Source organism: Geotrypetes seraphini, chromosome 3, assembly GCF_902459505.1.
Source record: "Geotrypetes seraphini chromosome 3, aGeoSer1.1, whole genome shotgun sequence".
Classification (NCBI taxonomy): Eukaryota; Metazoa; Chordata; class Amphibia; order Gymnophiona; family Dermophiidae; genus Geotrypetes; species Geotrypetes seraphini.
In genome coordinates this window covers 176,262,947-176,279,378 of record NC_047086.1, presented here as the reverse complement: position 1 = coordinate 176,279,378, position 16,432 = coordinate 176,262,947, and the positions used below count along the sequence as shown (strand labels likewise).

Sequence of the window (16,432 nt, the reverse complement as noted above, 5' to 3'; positions counted from 1 at the left end):
GCCAGAGATCTAGGACACAAAACCTTGTTAAAACCTCTTGTGTTGCCAGCAAAGGCGCTTTTGCGCAGACACCCCTGATCCTGAGAGGAGATGTGTGACAGACCAGCAGAGGTCCTCAGAGGTTCCAAGCCAGGTCTTGGACCCTGATTTTTGTTACTTTGATGCAACTTACCAGAAGCATAAAGGGTTGTCTGTAGGTCAGCCGGTTAGAGCTGCAGGTGTAAGGAGAAGCAGATCCCCCTATGGGCTCCCATTTCTGAAGTCCTGTCCTTTCTGGAAGGTCTAGAGAAGGGTCTTGGCTGTAGAATCTCTCAATGTTCAAGTAGCCAGTCTTTCGTGTTACTGAGCTTGCCTCTCAACCCCAACTCAAAAGATAAAGAGCAAATGCTGTTCTAATGATTTCAATCTATAAGGTGAACATTTTGAAAAAGGTACAAACGTCCTGTAGTCTGTAAGAACCAATAAAAGAATTCTGTTTTATAATATTTACTATGTGTCTGCATCAGAGCTCACTAGTATTCTTTATCATTTCTCCACAAAAAGTATTGGCCCAAAAACACCATCAGAAATTATCATAGATCAAGCCTTTTAAATATCATCCCAGGATGTGAGATCATCTATAACAATTTCCTATTTTGTTTGATAGGTTGGATTTCCATCCTGGCAGAGGGAATGAAGTCGCCTCATATTATCCAGTCTTCCCATGCAGCCAGGGCTCTGGCAAACCTGGACAGAGACACAGAACAAGAAAAATATTATGATGGGGTCTATGTGCTGCACCCACAGTGCCGCAGCAGGTGAGTAGAAAGAGTTTGTGATCTTGTGAATTCCGTTTCCCTTCTAAAGACATACATTTATTATATTCACATCATTCCATCTTATAATTAGCTTTTTACTGTAAAAACTATTAAAGAAGAAAGCAGAGCAAAAGGGCTGCAAATCAGTTTCCCACACAAATCTGAAACACAGCATCTTTTGCCCAAGAGTTAACTTTCTGGAAGCAAGAAAATATTTGTGCAGTATATACTATGGTACTTTTATCTGATTCTCAAAATACTTAAGACCCTATTTTATTTTTCTTGTAAGTGACAAAGGACCTATAAGAGTTGAGCTTTTTGAAAATTAAATGTCTAGACACATATAGGGGAAAATTATCAACATAGATTTCCATTAGGGTGTGTTATTTTACTTCAGTTATTGGCAACTAGGTCTCATTGCATGAAATGGAATCTATGGTAAAATTGCACGAGCTACTGGTAAAATATCATGTCTTTACAGGAGAAGAAAGAAGGAGAGAGGGAAAGATGCTATACATTGAGAGGGAGGGAGAGAAGGACAGGAGAAAAGAGGAGAGATGTTGGACCATGGTGGGTGGAGGAAGATCAGCAGTAATGAGAAAGTGAGAGATGCTGGATCATGGTAGGGGAGGACAGCAGGAAAAATAGGGAGAGAAGCTGAACTTTGGGGGATAGAGAAGAAAGGTGTTGGGCCATAGGAGGGAGGGACGAGATGGGAAAGGAAGATGCTTTGGTTTGGAGGGGAAGAGCAGGGAAGTGTCAGGCTACAAGTTTTGGGAGTAAGAGAGGATGGTACAGGAGCAAAGGGAGGGGAGATTCCAGAAATTGTGGAATCACATGGGAGAAGCCAATGGGAAGTGGGGGTGGCAAGGAGATAAGGAGTGAGAGTAAGATAATGATTATAGAAGAAAAAAATGTGGTAATATGAAGTAGATGAAATATGGAAGGGATAGGAGGTAGGTAGAAAATTCAAGAGTCATGGGATAGGAGGCAATGTTCAGTTGTGGATTAGGAATTGGTTATCGGACAGAAAACAAAGGGTAGGGTTAAATGGCCATTTTTCTCTATGGAGAAGGGTAAACAGTGGAGTGCCATGGGGATCTGTTCCGAGATCAGTACTGTTTAACTTATTTATAAATGATCTGGAAATTGGAATGACGAGTGAGGTGATAAAAAAGGTACCAGGTGAGGGGGCTGCCTACAGGGGTGGGGGGGGGGGGGGTGGTATTCGCTCCATAAGACGCATCCTTATTTCCACCCCCTTTTGGAGCACAAAATACGGTAAATGCTCTATGGAGCATCTCCGTTTCACTCTTAAATCAAAGCTTCATGAAGAGCAGGGCATCATTACTAATCTAAACTAAACTAAACCTTAGGTTTGTATACCGCATCTTCTCCACGATCGTAGAGCTCAGCACGGTTTACAGGACTAAGATAGAATGGAACTCCAAAGGGTGGTTGTGGATTAAGAGTAAAGGAGGAATAGAGGGTTTTAGGGTACCAGAGAGGGGGGAGGTGTTATATTTTTGAGAAAAGCCAAGTTTTCAGATGTTTTCGGAAGAGTTGGAGGGAGCTTGAATTTCGGAGAGGGGATGTAAGGTTGTTCCAGAGCTCGGTGATTCTAAAGGGGAGGGATGTCCCTAGTTTACCAGCATGATATATACCTTTTATAGACAGGAAGGATAGTTTTAATTTTTGGGAGGATCTGGTGGAATTGGGATTAGAGGAATTCCAAGATAGTGGAATAACGGGAGGAAGAATGCTGTGAAGGATCTTGAAAATTAGGCAGGCACATTTGAAGTGGACCCTGGAGAGTATTGGAAGCCAGTGAAGCTTGGACAGAAGTGGTGAGACGTGATCAAATTTACTTTTTGCGAAAATAAGCTTAGCCGCAGCATTCTGAATCTGCTGGAGTCTGAGGAGGCTTTTCTTAGTTAGGCTTAAGTAGATAGAGTTGCAATAGTCTAATCTGGAGAGGATGATAGATTGTACAAGGACGGCAAAGTGTTTTTGATGGAATCATATAAATTGCGAACTGCAAAGTAGTAGATGAGGAGTAGATGCATGATAGACCGCAGCAGTTATCAACAAAACAGGGAGGCACTCAGTTTTCTTCCTCTCTCTATGCCACGCTTCTATCTCTACAACATCTCCAAAATTTGCCCTTTCAGAGCACACTACCCAGACCCTTGTCCACCATCTTGTAACCTCATGCGTAGACTACTATAATTTACTTCTAACAGGTCTCCCGCTTAACTGCCTCTCCCCCATGCAATCTGTACAAAACTCTACTGCACGATTTATCTTCTGCCAACCTTGCTACACTTACGTTACCCCTCTCCTCAAATCACTTCACTGGCTCCTTATCTGCCTTCATACACAGTTCAAACTCCTATTACTAACCTACAAATGTGTTCATTTTGCAGCCCCTCAGTATCTCTCCTGTTTTGTCTCTCCTTACATGCCTCTCGAGAACTCCGTTCTCAGATAAGTTGCTTTTATCTGTACCCTTCTTTTCCACTGCCAGATCTAGAGTTTGTTCCTTTCATCTTGTTGTCCTGTAAGCCTGGAATAAACCACCTGAGCCCGTGTATCATGCCCTTTCCCTTACCTTGTTCAAAAGTAAACTGAAAACCCATCTTTTTGAGAGAGCCTTCAACTCATAACCCTACTGCCCTCTGCTCACCACCCTAACCAATAGTTTAACCATCCCTGCTAACTGTCTTTATTGATTAGATTGTGAGCTCATTTGAGCAGAGATTGTCTTCTTTGTGACTCTGTGTAACACTGCATATGTCTGGTTGCATTCTAGAAATAATTAATTAGTAGTAGTTAAATTTGTAACCCAGGAAGGGGGGGATGGGTTGGGGGAGGGGGGAACTGTTCATTGTTACGTGATACTTGTGGTGTGGTATGGGCCACCGTGAAGAATCAACATGGGTGGTTGTGAGATTTATGGAGTTGCTAATGTTCATTTTTTTTCTGAGGAGTTATGTTTAGGTGCAGAAAATAAATAAAGATTTTTTAAAAATTTGAACTCAGAAAGGATGCACCTCATAGTTCTTACATTTTCTTTTATGACCATTAGTCATCCTCTGAAAGCAGATGTCCTATTTATTCACGGTCTTTTGGGCGCTGCCTTTAAAACATGGCGGCAGCAGGACAGCGATCCAACTGTGGAGGAAGACTCTCAGGAGGAAGAGGATTACACAGCGTGCTGGCCAAAGGTAAAAATGATCATAGGTGATCTTTCAGCCCATCCACCAGGAAGAAGGAGGAAGTGTAGAAGTCTGCAATGAGAGGAATGATATACTTGTTTAGCCTAAATTACTAATCAAGAAGCCACTGTTACCAGCTATAGTAGTGATTATAGGCTATGCTCCATTACATAGGACTATAGTTTTATAGTATGATGATCTTTTCCTCTGAAGTGTATGACAGAAAGTGAAAAAAAAAGGACTAAGACCAAAGAATGCCCAAAATTCCCTTTACCATTCTGAAGGAAAAAAACTGTTTTTTTCAATCCACATAAGTGAACAGATATTTTCCTTGCTTTATAGTAATTTGCAGGTTTCCCTTCACTTGGCAAGATGACTTAATGTTCAACGAGGTGAATGTGCCCCTCCTACTGAACAGTCAGACCCCAAGTGCAGCATTTCCATTTAGAGAGTTGCGCGAGGACAGAAATCCCACCCGTCCCCACCAAAATCCCACTGGTCCCCACCAGTCCCCGTGAGGAATCCCTCTGTCCCCAAGAGGAATCCCCTCCGTCCCCACGAGAAATCCCCTCCGTTCCTATAAACTTCAGAAATAGTTATTTCATTTAATTGTGCTACTGAATTAAAGGCTCTGGTAGAGACCCATTTACAAATAAGCAAAAAGACTTTATTAATTTGGAAATATTAATTGGGAAGAATATGTACTTTGTAAACGGGTTTCTACCAGAGCATCTAATGTAAATATAAAATATAAATGCTCAGCTGATGAGAACCCCCAAGCTGTCAGCTGAGGACTTCCTTTGCAGTTGGCCGGGGGTCCCTTTTGCCAAGCTTGGGGATCACCACCAGTCACAGCAAGGGTCAGCAAGTACTTCAACACCGTAGAAATAAAACCAGAAATGCATTTCCTTTTCTTTTGAACACAATACAAAGACATCTGCTATATACATTTCCCAAAGCTAACATATTTTAGTCAATAAATTCTGTTTTTTACCTTTGTTGTCTGGAGACTTATTTTTCTATAAAGTTGGTCCCAGTTTCTTTTTTCCACTTTCCTATCTTCTGTAAATTCTTCTGTTGCTGTCCATTGGTTCTTCCTATCATAGTCCAGCATTTATCCCTTTCTCATCTTTCGTGCCTGCCCACCAGCCCCATGCCCTTCTATCACCCCTCTCCAGCACCATGCCACATCTCTCCCCCCATTCCCTTCACCACTATGTCCAACATTCCTCCCTCTTGCATCCATTTCAATCTGTCCCACTGTTCCCTTTCCACCACAATATTTCTCCCTCTCATCTGTACCTCCCTCCCTCCCTATGACCAAAAATTCTCCTTTCTTCCATTCCCGTGTACACAATCATCTCTTTCCCTCCCTTCTCTCCTTCTGTGGCCAAAAACGCATTCCCTCCCCCACCTCAGCATCTCTTTCTCTCCCTTCCTCTCTCCCAAGTTCATGCCTTCTGTATCCAAAAATGCATTCCCTCCCCCACCTCAGCATCTCTTTCCCTCCCTTCTTCTGTCCTCTTTCCCAAGTTCATGCCTTGTGTCCAAAAACACACTCCCTTCCCCCTTTTGTGTTCCGCGTTTGCCTCCCAGCCCTCATCTGCAAGCAAATTACCAGCAACTTTCTCAGCCAAATGGAGCTCGAGCCGCGAGGCTCATCTTCTATTTCCTGCCTGCCCTGCCGCAGCACACAAAGCCGACCGGAAGTCTTCCCCGATGTCAACGCTGACGTCAGAGGGACGGCTTTGCTTAAGCCCTCCCTCCGACATCAGCGCTGACATTGGGGAAGACTTCCAGTCAGCTATGTGTGCTGCGGCAGGGCAGGTAGGAAAAAGAAGACGAGCCTCACGGCTCGAGTTGTATCGAACCCCGCAGGATCCCTGTGACCCTAGGAGGCGTCCCCACGGGATCCCCGCGACCCTAGGGGGTGTCCCCACAGTATCCCTACGACCCCAGGGGGCGTCCCCACAGGATCCCCATGACCCGAAGGGGGAACCCGCAGGATCCCCGCCGTCCCCGTTCCCATTCAGCTCTCTATTTCCAATCCTCTTCCTTAAATTATATGAATAGGCAGAGCTTTGGAACTCTCTAGATCTCTCTGAAGTTTGAGTCTTTTTTTTTTTTTTTTTAACACAGTAATGCCAAAAGCCTCTTCTTAATTATAGAAATAGTCCATGTCGTCTCTTTGATCCCATGGCTTTGTGAAAATCTCTTGAAATGAGGCCCTGATGAATCTACTTTTACTTGACTTTGCTTTTGATGTAGACATGGCTAGCGGCAGATTGTCCTGCTCTCAGAATTATATCTGTGGAATATGATACTCATCTGAGTGACTGGAAGACAAAGTGCCCTGAAGAGAACTACAGGTAAACTGAGCTGTAGGAGAGAAAGTAGAAAGTCTCTGTATCATCTTCCCTGTTCTAGTGCCTATTCTTAGAATTCAGGCTTGTGTGCTTGGGAACTGTTAGAGAACTGTAATTCCCTACTTCTTCTGGAGACCACACCTTCAAAAAGATATAAACAGGATGGAGTCAGTCCAGAGGAAGGCTACTAAAATGGTCATAAGGCGTATGAGGACAGATTTAAAGATCTCAATATGTATGCTTTGGAGGAGAAGCAGGAGAGGATAGATATGATAGACATTTAAATATCTACGTGGCATAAATGCACACATGGCGAGTCTCTTTCATTTGAAAGGAAGCTCCGGAATGAGAGAGCATAGGATGAAGTAATATAAAGAAATACTTTTTTTAATGGAAAGGGTGGTAGATGTGTGGAATAGGCTTCTGATAGAGGTGGTGGAGACAAAGACTGTCTGAATTCAAGAAAGCATGGGACAGGTACGTGGGATCATTTAGGGAGAGGAAGAGATACTGGATGCTGTGGATGGGCCATTTGGCCTTTATCTGCATATTTCTTTTACTATTGTGCTCCGTTATACCCATGATTATTGCCAGTAAAAAAGACAGTTTTCCTTTGCAGGAGAACTCTCATGCCTATATAATTATAAGATCAATATTCAAAGGGTTTTAACTGGGCAGGAAAGGCTCCTGTCTGGTTAAAACTCATTGAGCTGGTTAGTTAGTGATATTCTGTGGCACTTAACCAGGTAGTTAACTGGCATTCCCTAACTGGCTCCTAGCTCCTGTCTGGCTGACTCCACACTGCCAAGAATGCGGCAGCTCTGTGGCTCTCACCCAGACTTCACCTATCAGCTCCTCTCCAGCTCTCTCCTCACTGCCGCGAACACGACAGCTCGCTGCCTCTCATCCAAGCTCCGCCCATCAGGTGGACCTCATCCTATGGCGCCTATATTTGAAACTTGTTCACTCAGCAGTGTGAGCCACCGATGAGTGACGCCTCGTGCGACAAAGCAGCATGAACAAGGAGCACGGCATGCTCCTTAGTGCACTCCTTCCTGCGTCTCCTGAATATGTTGATTTATTCCATTCTTTTCTTTTTAATGGTTAACCTTTTCACCTTTTTCCTCTCAAATATTCCAACCTTATAGGGCCGCGGGCTGCCCCCTGTTAGATCCTTTTCCTCTTTTCAGCGTAGGAACTTAATCTCTGTCCCATTGACTTTGCATAGGGATCTTTCACCTGCTTTCTCCTCTCAAAATTCTTCTTGCCTCAAAATTGCAAGTCTGAATGTTAGGTCCTTTCATTCCAAGGTACATTTAATTCATACTTATCTTTGCAAAAGCCAGATATTCTTGCAGTATCAAAATTTGGTTATCTTCCAGTGACGAGTGTCTCCTATACTAAGCATGTTCCTCAAGCTACACAGTTTTATATCGTCATTGGCCCCATAGGAAGGGAGGTGGTCTTGCCATCTTCTTGTCTGGTTCAGTGACTGCCACAGAGTAACAGTGTAATCCTCAATCAGCACTGGAATGCTTTGCACTGAAGGTTTCTTCTCCTTTAGATTTGACATTCTTACTGATTTATGTTTCCCCCTTAACGCAATCATCCTTTTCTGTGCTCTTTGATCTAATCTCATCGTACTCACTTATTTCTTCATCATTCCTCTTATTTGGGGGATTTAAACATCCATCTTGATTAACTTTCCAGTTCTCTTACTTGTGAGTTTTTTTTACTTTTCTTGATGATTGCTCCCTTCATCAGCTAGTCTCGGGCTCTACACACTCTGCAGGTCATCTACTGAATGTAGTTATTTCTAATTTATTGCTTTGTTCTAACATTTCTAACCTTTCTACTTTGCCTGTTCCTTGGTCAGACCAGTTTCTCTTGATTACTTCATCTCCGCCAATATCTGATGTTTCAGCCCCTTCTCCACATAAATATGTTAGAAATCTTCAATCCTTAACTGCGGAGAATTTCTTTACTAACTGTGATCCATTCTCTGCTGATTACCCAGACTTCGACCTATGTGATCAGATTAAATTCTGGGATAATACTCTTCGAACAGCATTTCTGCTCTTCCTAAATTAATTCTTTCTAGTCTTCGTTCCTCACATCCCTGGTTTCATTCATGTCTCTTGCTTTTGTGATGTCAACTAAGAAGTGCTAAATGTTCTTGGAGAAAGAACCCTACCGTGTCCACAAACGCTCAATTGAAATCTCTTTCAAAGTTCTACTCAACCTCTTTAAGGAAAGCAAAATTAGTCACATACAAAGGATTCTTCAATGAGATCTGAACAATACCTGTTCTTTTACTCACTTTCCAGAACATATTCTACTACTAAGGTTACATCTCAATCTGTTAACTCTTTCAATGCTGAAGACTTTGCCCGTGGTTGTCATGACAAAGTCTCACATTTAAGGCAATCTTTAATAACCAAACCTACTTTTGCCTCTTCTGATTTTTCTTCTTCTATGGTTCCTGTTTCTGAACTTTCCATTTTTAATTTTCCTTCTGTTTCTTATTTAAAGAATGTAGTTACTTCATCACGACCTACTAGTTTAAATGATCCAATTCCACCTTTTCTTAGAAATGATTTGCATGCAAACTTAATAGTGAATCGATCGCTGTTGGAAAACATCTAATAGACTAAAGCTTAATTTGCAGAAAATTTCAACAATGATTTTTTTTTCTACCAATAAACATTCACCAAAACTTCCTTATTTCACTTTAAATGGTCTTTCTCTGTTCTAATTAGTGGAGGTTTTTGATCGATGAAAGAAACCCAACACCACATGATTATAGGGAGAAAAAGTACATGTTCCCTCAGTGGTGCATCTGAGATCTTTTCCTCCACTTAGGTTTATCTATTATTATCAACTTGGTGTAGTATCTTCTTTCTCTGTCCTACTCATCATCTATTAAGATTCTTGGAGTTACCTTAGACAATTCATTGTCATTCCGTTCATACATTTCTACTGTTGTCTCTTCTTCATTCTTCAAACTTCGTCAGCTTCATTCTATTTGGTCACTCCTAAACTGTGGCTGTCTTTGGATTCTCTTGCATTCTATGGTCATTTTCAAACTCGATTGCTGTAATTCTCTCTTAGTTGGACTTCCCCAGTACCAGCTTCGTCATTTTCAGCTTGTACATATCATACAAAACATTGTTCTCCATCTTCTTTATGGCTGCTGAAAATATGATCACATCACTCCTTTGATCAAATCTGAACTTATGCTCCTGATAGCATGCAGAATACCATTCAAGTACAATATTCTCACCTTTTAGATTCAGTCCTCTGGGCTCCCCTCATTTCTGTCTTGTTTTCTGACCCCCCCCCCCTATTCCTGAAATAGAAACCTCCGTTCCTCCCACCAACACTTGTTATCTGTGCCGTCTTTTCTACAGATGTTTCTTGACATTAATTGAGATTCTAGTTTCTCTGTTATGGCTACTATTTTGTGGAGCTCTCTACCATTATACTTGAGGTCTGAAAAATCTCTTAAGAATTTTAAGTCGCAGCTAAAAGCTTACTATTTTACAAAGGCATTTCTTTTTTTGAATTCTTTATTTATTTGATTATTCATTACAATATCTTTGTAACAAACATGCATGAATGAACACAGAAAATACAAATGTAAATTCCCTAACGGGAATTAACATAATATAAGGAAACTAATTCAACCATGTCCTAGTCCACATTAAAACTGATCGCCAGTACAAATAAAACATCAAAGCAAATCTTTCTATCTACTATCTAGGAACAGGCAAATGGCTATTATATATATTATACATCATCCTCCAAAAATAAACTGAATATTAGGAATTAAACTTTCAACAAAGGTTTCTCTTTAATAAAATCTTCCACCTGGGCTGGATCAAAAAACACATATTTATCATTTCCATATGATATCAGGCATTTACATGGAAATTTTAAGAAGAAAGTAGCTCCGACTGCCAAAACCTTAGGCTTTAGCTGAAGGAACTGTTTCCTCTTAAACTGGGTTTGTCTAGAGACATCTGGAAAAATTATCACCCGTTGACCACAAAACATCTCTTGCTTTTTCAGGAAATATAATTTCAAAATATCTTGTTTCTCAAGTTCTGTCTTGAAGGTCACGAGAAGAGTTGCTCGTTTCTCAATTATGTCTTTAGATGACTCCAAAAACTGTGATACATTCAAACTCTCAGGTGATACTATTCTATCCATTCCACCTTCCTCTACCTTTTCTTTGGAATCTCTTGAAATGTAATATAAATTATCAACCTCAAAGGTCTCCACTTTGTTATAATGTAATATCTCCCTCAAATACATTTTCAAGAGTTCCATTGAAGAAAGGTAATGTGTGGTAGGAAAATTTAACAAACGAAGGTTCTTAACTCTAATAGCATTTTCCATTTTTTCTAATTTAGCATGTAACATCATACTATCCTTTATATTAGAAACAGCACTAGCTTGTAAATTACCTACTGCCTGATCTAACTTTTCAACCTTTACAGCTGTTTCTCCAATTTTATTATTTTGTTCTTTAATTTTCACAGTTACATCAGATGAAAATTGACATAAGTTCAAAACGGTTTTTTGTAAAGATGACTCTATTCTGTTAATACTAAGCCAAACATCATTTAGAGTGATCACTTTATCCCTGGGGAGAGCATCCGAGCTTTGCCCAGTACTCATCTGCACTGGGGTTAGTTCTTTAGCTTGCCCCAGGGACTGTCCTGAAACCTCCAGACCAGATACTGACAATGATTGAGGGGAAGAAGAAATTATTCCTTCCTTAAAAGGGGAAGGAGATTCTTCTAACCATAAGGAATATGATGGTTGAGGAGGTGGTGTTGGTTCCCCAGAGGATAAGGAGACAGCTTGAATATTAAAAGTTACCTGTTCCTCAACAGGAGGCAAGATAGGAACCACAAGATGGCGATCCATCGGGCCTGTTGTTGCAGCAGATGGTATTGCTTTAGCTTTCCTCTTACCCATGCTGAAGAAACGGTAGTCCTGCTCCCTGCTCCTCTTAGGCTCCGAAGGGGCTCAAAAGGGGCAAGCCCCTTTAGCCACGCCCCTTCAGCTCACGACCCGGGGCTCGCAACCGCGGGCCGCGTACTGCGGCTGTTCGAAGATTAAGGCTCCTTCTCCAAGGACCCTCTCAGCTGGCTGGGTCGGGCAGCAGCGGGACTGCCTGTCCCGATGTTACAAAGTGCAGCAAGCACTAGCGACAGGCTCCCTCTCTGCTCTCCGTGTTAAGGCTCCTTCTCCAAGGACCCTCTCAGCTGGCTGGGTCGGGCAGCAGCGGGACTGCCTGTCCCGATGTTACAAAGTGCAGCAAGCACTAGCGACAGGCTCCCTCTCTGCTCTCCGTGTTAAGGCTCCTTCTCCAAGGACCCTCTCAGCTGGCTGGGTCGGGCAGCAGCGGGACTGCCTGTCCCGATGTTACAAAGTGCAGCAAGCACTAGCGACAGGCTCCCTCTCTGCTCTCCGTGTTAAGGCTCCTTCTCCAAGGACCCTCTCAGCTGGCTGGGTCGGGCAGCAGCGGGACTGCCTGTCCCGATGTTACAAAGTGCAGCAAGCACTAGCGACAGGCTCCCTCTCTGCTCTCCGTGTTAAGGCTCCTTCTCCAAGGACCCTCTCAGCTGGCTGGGTCGGGCAGCAGCGGGACTGCCTGTCCCGATGTTACAAAGTGCAGCAAGCACTAGCGACAGGCTCCCTCTCTGCTCTCCGTGTTAAGGCTCCTTCTCCAAGGACCCTCTCAGCTGGCTGGGTCGGGCAGCAGCGGGACTGCCTGTCCCGATGTTACAAAGTGCAGCAAGCACTAGCGCTACAAAGGCATTTCTAACTCATCCCTTATAGACCTAGTCTTCCTACGGTTATTACGAATGCTTTCTCCTTCTTCCACTCCCTTTATCTTTTGTTTTACTTTGTTTTTGGGGGGGTTTCCTATGACAAATTGTAAACCTTCTCCTATTTGTGTCCAGTTAGTTTCCTTGTCCTGGTCTTACTACCCTTACTTCCCCTTCAGAGCACACTACCCAGAACCTTGTCCACACACTTGTAACTTCATGCTTAGACTACTTCTAACAAGTCTCCTGCTGATAGCCTCTCCCCCCTACAATCTGTACAAAACTCTGCTGCATGATTTATCTTCTGTTTTTATTTTTTTAATTTTATCCCTGTTTTTATTATTGTAAACCGCTTTAACATTTCCTGTTAATAATTACAGTATATCAAATTTTAAAAAAAAGTGGAGCACTACATACTTAGCCAGTTAACGGCAATATTCAGTCCACTAACCAGTTAAATATGTGGAAAAAGTTGGGACAACAAAAAGACTATCCTATTTTTATCTGCCAAGTTAACCAGACACCATTCTTAATATAGGTTGGTGTGCTAACCCAGATATTGAATTCTGGAAGCTGGTCATTCCCTGGCATTGAATATCTGTAGTTAATTCAGCCAACGACTTTGTGTGGCTTACAAGCCACTTACCACCACAGACCCTGTATTTCTAATTTTTTTTTCATGTGAAGTAGATGTATAATCATACTTTTAAGTCTGAAAATAAGAATAAGGCTACACTCTATACTCTTTAAACTCTTGGCTGAAGACTCCACTTTCTTGGAGCATGTCAGAGCAAACATAGAAAAGAAAACCATGAGATCCCTGTTTGTGTTGGCTTGTCTTGGCTTTGGAAGTATTAGCCCAGTAAAGATGCCTGCATATTTCTGAGGTGGTTACTTTCTGTATCTATCTTACCTGACAGGAAATCCATTGCTTATAGAAGCAATCAACTGTTAAAAAAGCTGAAAGCTGCTGGCATTGGAGACAGGCCCATAGTATGGGTCTCGCACAGCATGGGAGGTGAGTACCATGTATCAAGTTTCAAGTTTATTTATTCTTGATGAATCGCCTATATAAATTGCTAGGACTTATTATAGGACTTATCACATTTGAGGATACTATCAAAGCTAGCTTTTTGGAATATTACAGATACTTGTGACCTGGACTGGTCCGCAATCAGAGACAGGATTCTACGTTTAATGGACCTTGGCCCCATAGCATGATTTATCTTATGTTCTTGTGATTTACAGTATGACAGATGTTTAATGTTACATGGGAATCATTTATGAGGGAGGTTTAAGATTTTTATTGACAGAAAGGTGCTATTACACATTTGCAGTGGAATAAATATTATGAGCCTATGGATGTGTAAAGGGGGAACTAGCCACAATACACAAGTGTTATGCTGATGTAACAAGCAGCTTCGATTCCGACATCTGCAGCTAATTATTTCTGATTCTAATCCTACATGTGATAGGCACCTCCTGATGACTGAAGTAACAGGAATTCTTGTATAATCCCACATTATTCCGGGACCAGTGGGTTATTTCTGTCTACCTGCCTGGACAGGAAGCCTCAAACTTCAGAGACTTAAACTCCCACCCCCTCTTACCTCATTACTGTCCCTGTAGGAATCAGTTTTCTTTCCTAAAGCCAGGCTGTATGAGCTTGTCTTTTCTGCTTGTTTTATTTCGCATAATTTCAGTCTTTGCATTTGTGGTTTTTGCCCTCATGCTGCGAAGGTTCTCTGCGGTGACAGCTCTGACTGTGGGAGATCGCAGACCTTTGGAAAAGTCTGCCTCTGGAGGGTTCACTGCCTGTCAGTACACCCTCTGGACAGCCTGCACATCAGATAGGGGCTCAGAGACTGTTCCCTTGGGAGCTTGCTCGTCCCAGGTTCGTCCGCTAGTAGGTCAAGCGTAGACTGCATAGTTCCGTGGAGGCACACCCAGGATCTGACCCAGACAGTGTTCCTCTGTCAGGCATCTGTGCAGTATGTCTGAGAGTGGCAGAGGGCCCTGGCTGTGGAGGTCCAGCCGGTGGGGCATTCAGAAGACTTGAAGTCCAGCTTTCCAGCTAGTCAAGGAAGAGGATCTCCCTGTGAGCTGTTTCAGCTCTGTCTGCAGTGTTTCCCATTCAGCACATGTCACTGTGAGTACAGGGTGACAGCATGAATCAGTGATTTGGGAGGGGTCTTAAAAAAGGGTTTTGGGTGGTTTCCCTACATACTTTACCCCCTACCCCTAAAATCATCATTTTGAGGGTTCCCTGTGGTTTTCCCAGGCTATTTTTAGTCAAAATTGGCATCCGCAGCAACCATCTTGGATTTTTCCTGATTTGATTTTAAAGTTATTTTTCATACTTGCCAGCTTCTTTTTTGCATGAAAACCACATAGATGGCCTTCCCAGGGCAGGATATGATGGATTCATGCCTTATTTGCGGTGAATGGCTGTTAGATGCATAGCCATGTTCCATGTGTGCTGCGGCCTGCGAGGGGTGCGAGGCTTGCCCAGATCCAGTGCCTTAGACCTCCAAAGAGGAACTTCTAGAGATGTTTAAATACTTATGTGGCATAGCCTTTCAATTGAAAGGAAACTCCCAAGTGAGAGGACATAGAAATAATATAAGGAAATATTTTTTTATACGTGGATACGTGGAATAGTCTCCCGGTAAAGGTAGTGGAGACAAAGACTGTGAATGCAAGAAAGCATGGGACAGGCATGTGGAATCTCTTAGGGAGAGGAGGAGATAGTAGATGCTGCAGATGGGCAGACTGGATGGGTCATTTGGCCTTTATCTGCTGTCATATTTGTAATTTCAAGTTGGACCCCAGAGAATGAAAACTGGGCCACTAGCCTTCCAGAATCTGGACGTTCTTCAGCTAGCAGAAAGTACAGGGCTCTAGAAGAATCTATGGCTTTGTGTTTCTTTTAGAGCCTCTCATAGGCAGGACTTAGATATAATGGATCTGTACACATATGCAAGTACTTTCTCTGACCCTAGTGGGCTCACAGTCTAAGTATTGTACTCGATGCAATGGAGGGTTACATGATTTGCCCAAGATCACAAAGAGCTGCAGTGGGGATCAAAGCCCAATGCACTAACCACGCCTTTAAAACAGCCATTCTCAGAGTAGCCTTTTCTTTCTTGCATCTATGGTAGAAAAGGCTTGGACTTTCTATAAGTCTTGACTAGTCTAGTAGGATAAGTAAGGAGAAACGTATTGGCATGTTTGTTTGTTTTTTTCTTTTTCTTGAATCCTACTAAATCAGTCCAGAACATTTCTGGAAAGTGAAAGCGTGTACTCAGATACTGTCTGAATGGTGTCACTGCTGTTTAATGAAAAGCCAAAGATTCTCTAATCCTCAGATTCACCTTATTCTGCCACTTTATTTCTTCTCTTTTTCCTCTCTGGTGGAAGCTGGGGTGGGAAGAGAGAGAGAGAATATGACATGGTTTCTTTCATTTAGAGCAGCAGTCACAAACTCGTGGCCAATTGGCCGCATACGGCCCCCTCAGGTGCTATTTTGCGGTCCGCAGTCTGGAAGCGATGATCGAGTGTCTGCTCCCTTGCCGCAGTCGTTTTTCCATTCAAAGCCATGGGGGTGGAGGCTCCTCATGCGATCTGTGCCTGCGTCTGAAGCCTCTGATGTCACGATGTCAGAGAGAAGTCTTCTGACGGAGGTGCAGATCGCGCAAAGAGCCTCCACCCGCAGCTTTGAATGGAAAAACGACCGCAGCAAGGGAGCTGACACTCAAGCATCACATCCAAGGAAGGGAAGGGAGGGAGAAGAGAAATTCTGCTGCTGCATAGGGAAGAGAGGAGGGAAATGCTGCTGTACAGGGGGGAAGAGAAATGCTGTTGCTGCTGCACCCAATTGGGGGGAGAGAGAGGGAAGAAGGGAGAGGAGAGAAACGAGAGATGCCAAGTCCAAGGGAGGGAAAGGAAAGGAAAGGAGATACCAGACCATGGAAGGGGAGGGAGAGATGCCAGGGCATGGGGGGAGGGAAGGAGACAGATGCCAGACCAGGGGAAAGGAAGGAAGGAGGGAGGGAGACAAAGGAAGGAGAGAGATGTCAGACTGTGGAAATAGGGAGGGAAAGAGAGAGAGAGATAGGAAGAGAAGGTAAGACAAGGAAAAGTAGATTTTGAGAAGAAAGCAGAAAAATGGAAAAATTGAACGTTAAGTTAATGCCAAAGATGGATGC

At 42.9% G+C, this 16,432-nt stretch overlaps 1 protein-coding gene across 2 annotated transcripts in view; it reads left to right on the top strand.

The window, feature by feature from the left end:
- Positions 1-16,432, top strand: part of SERAC1 (serine active site containing 1) — a 139,444-nt gene that overhangs the window by 104,378 nt on the left and 18,634 nt on the right. For both annotated transcript variants that reach the window (XM_033937027.1, XM_033937029.1), the window contains exons 12-15: positions 647-797; positions 3,886-4,024; positions 6,284-6,384; positions 13,145-13,242. In XM_033937027.1, the coding sequence (XP_033792918.1) occupies positions 647-797; positions 3,886-4,024; positions 6,284-6,384; positions 13,145-13,242 (489 nt within the window). The remainder of the gene's footprint in view (positions 1-646; positions 798-3,885; positions 4,025-6,283; positions 6,385-13,144; positions 13,243-16,432) is intronic.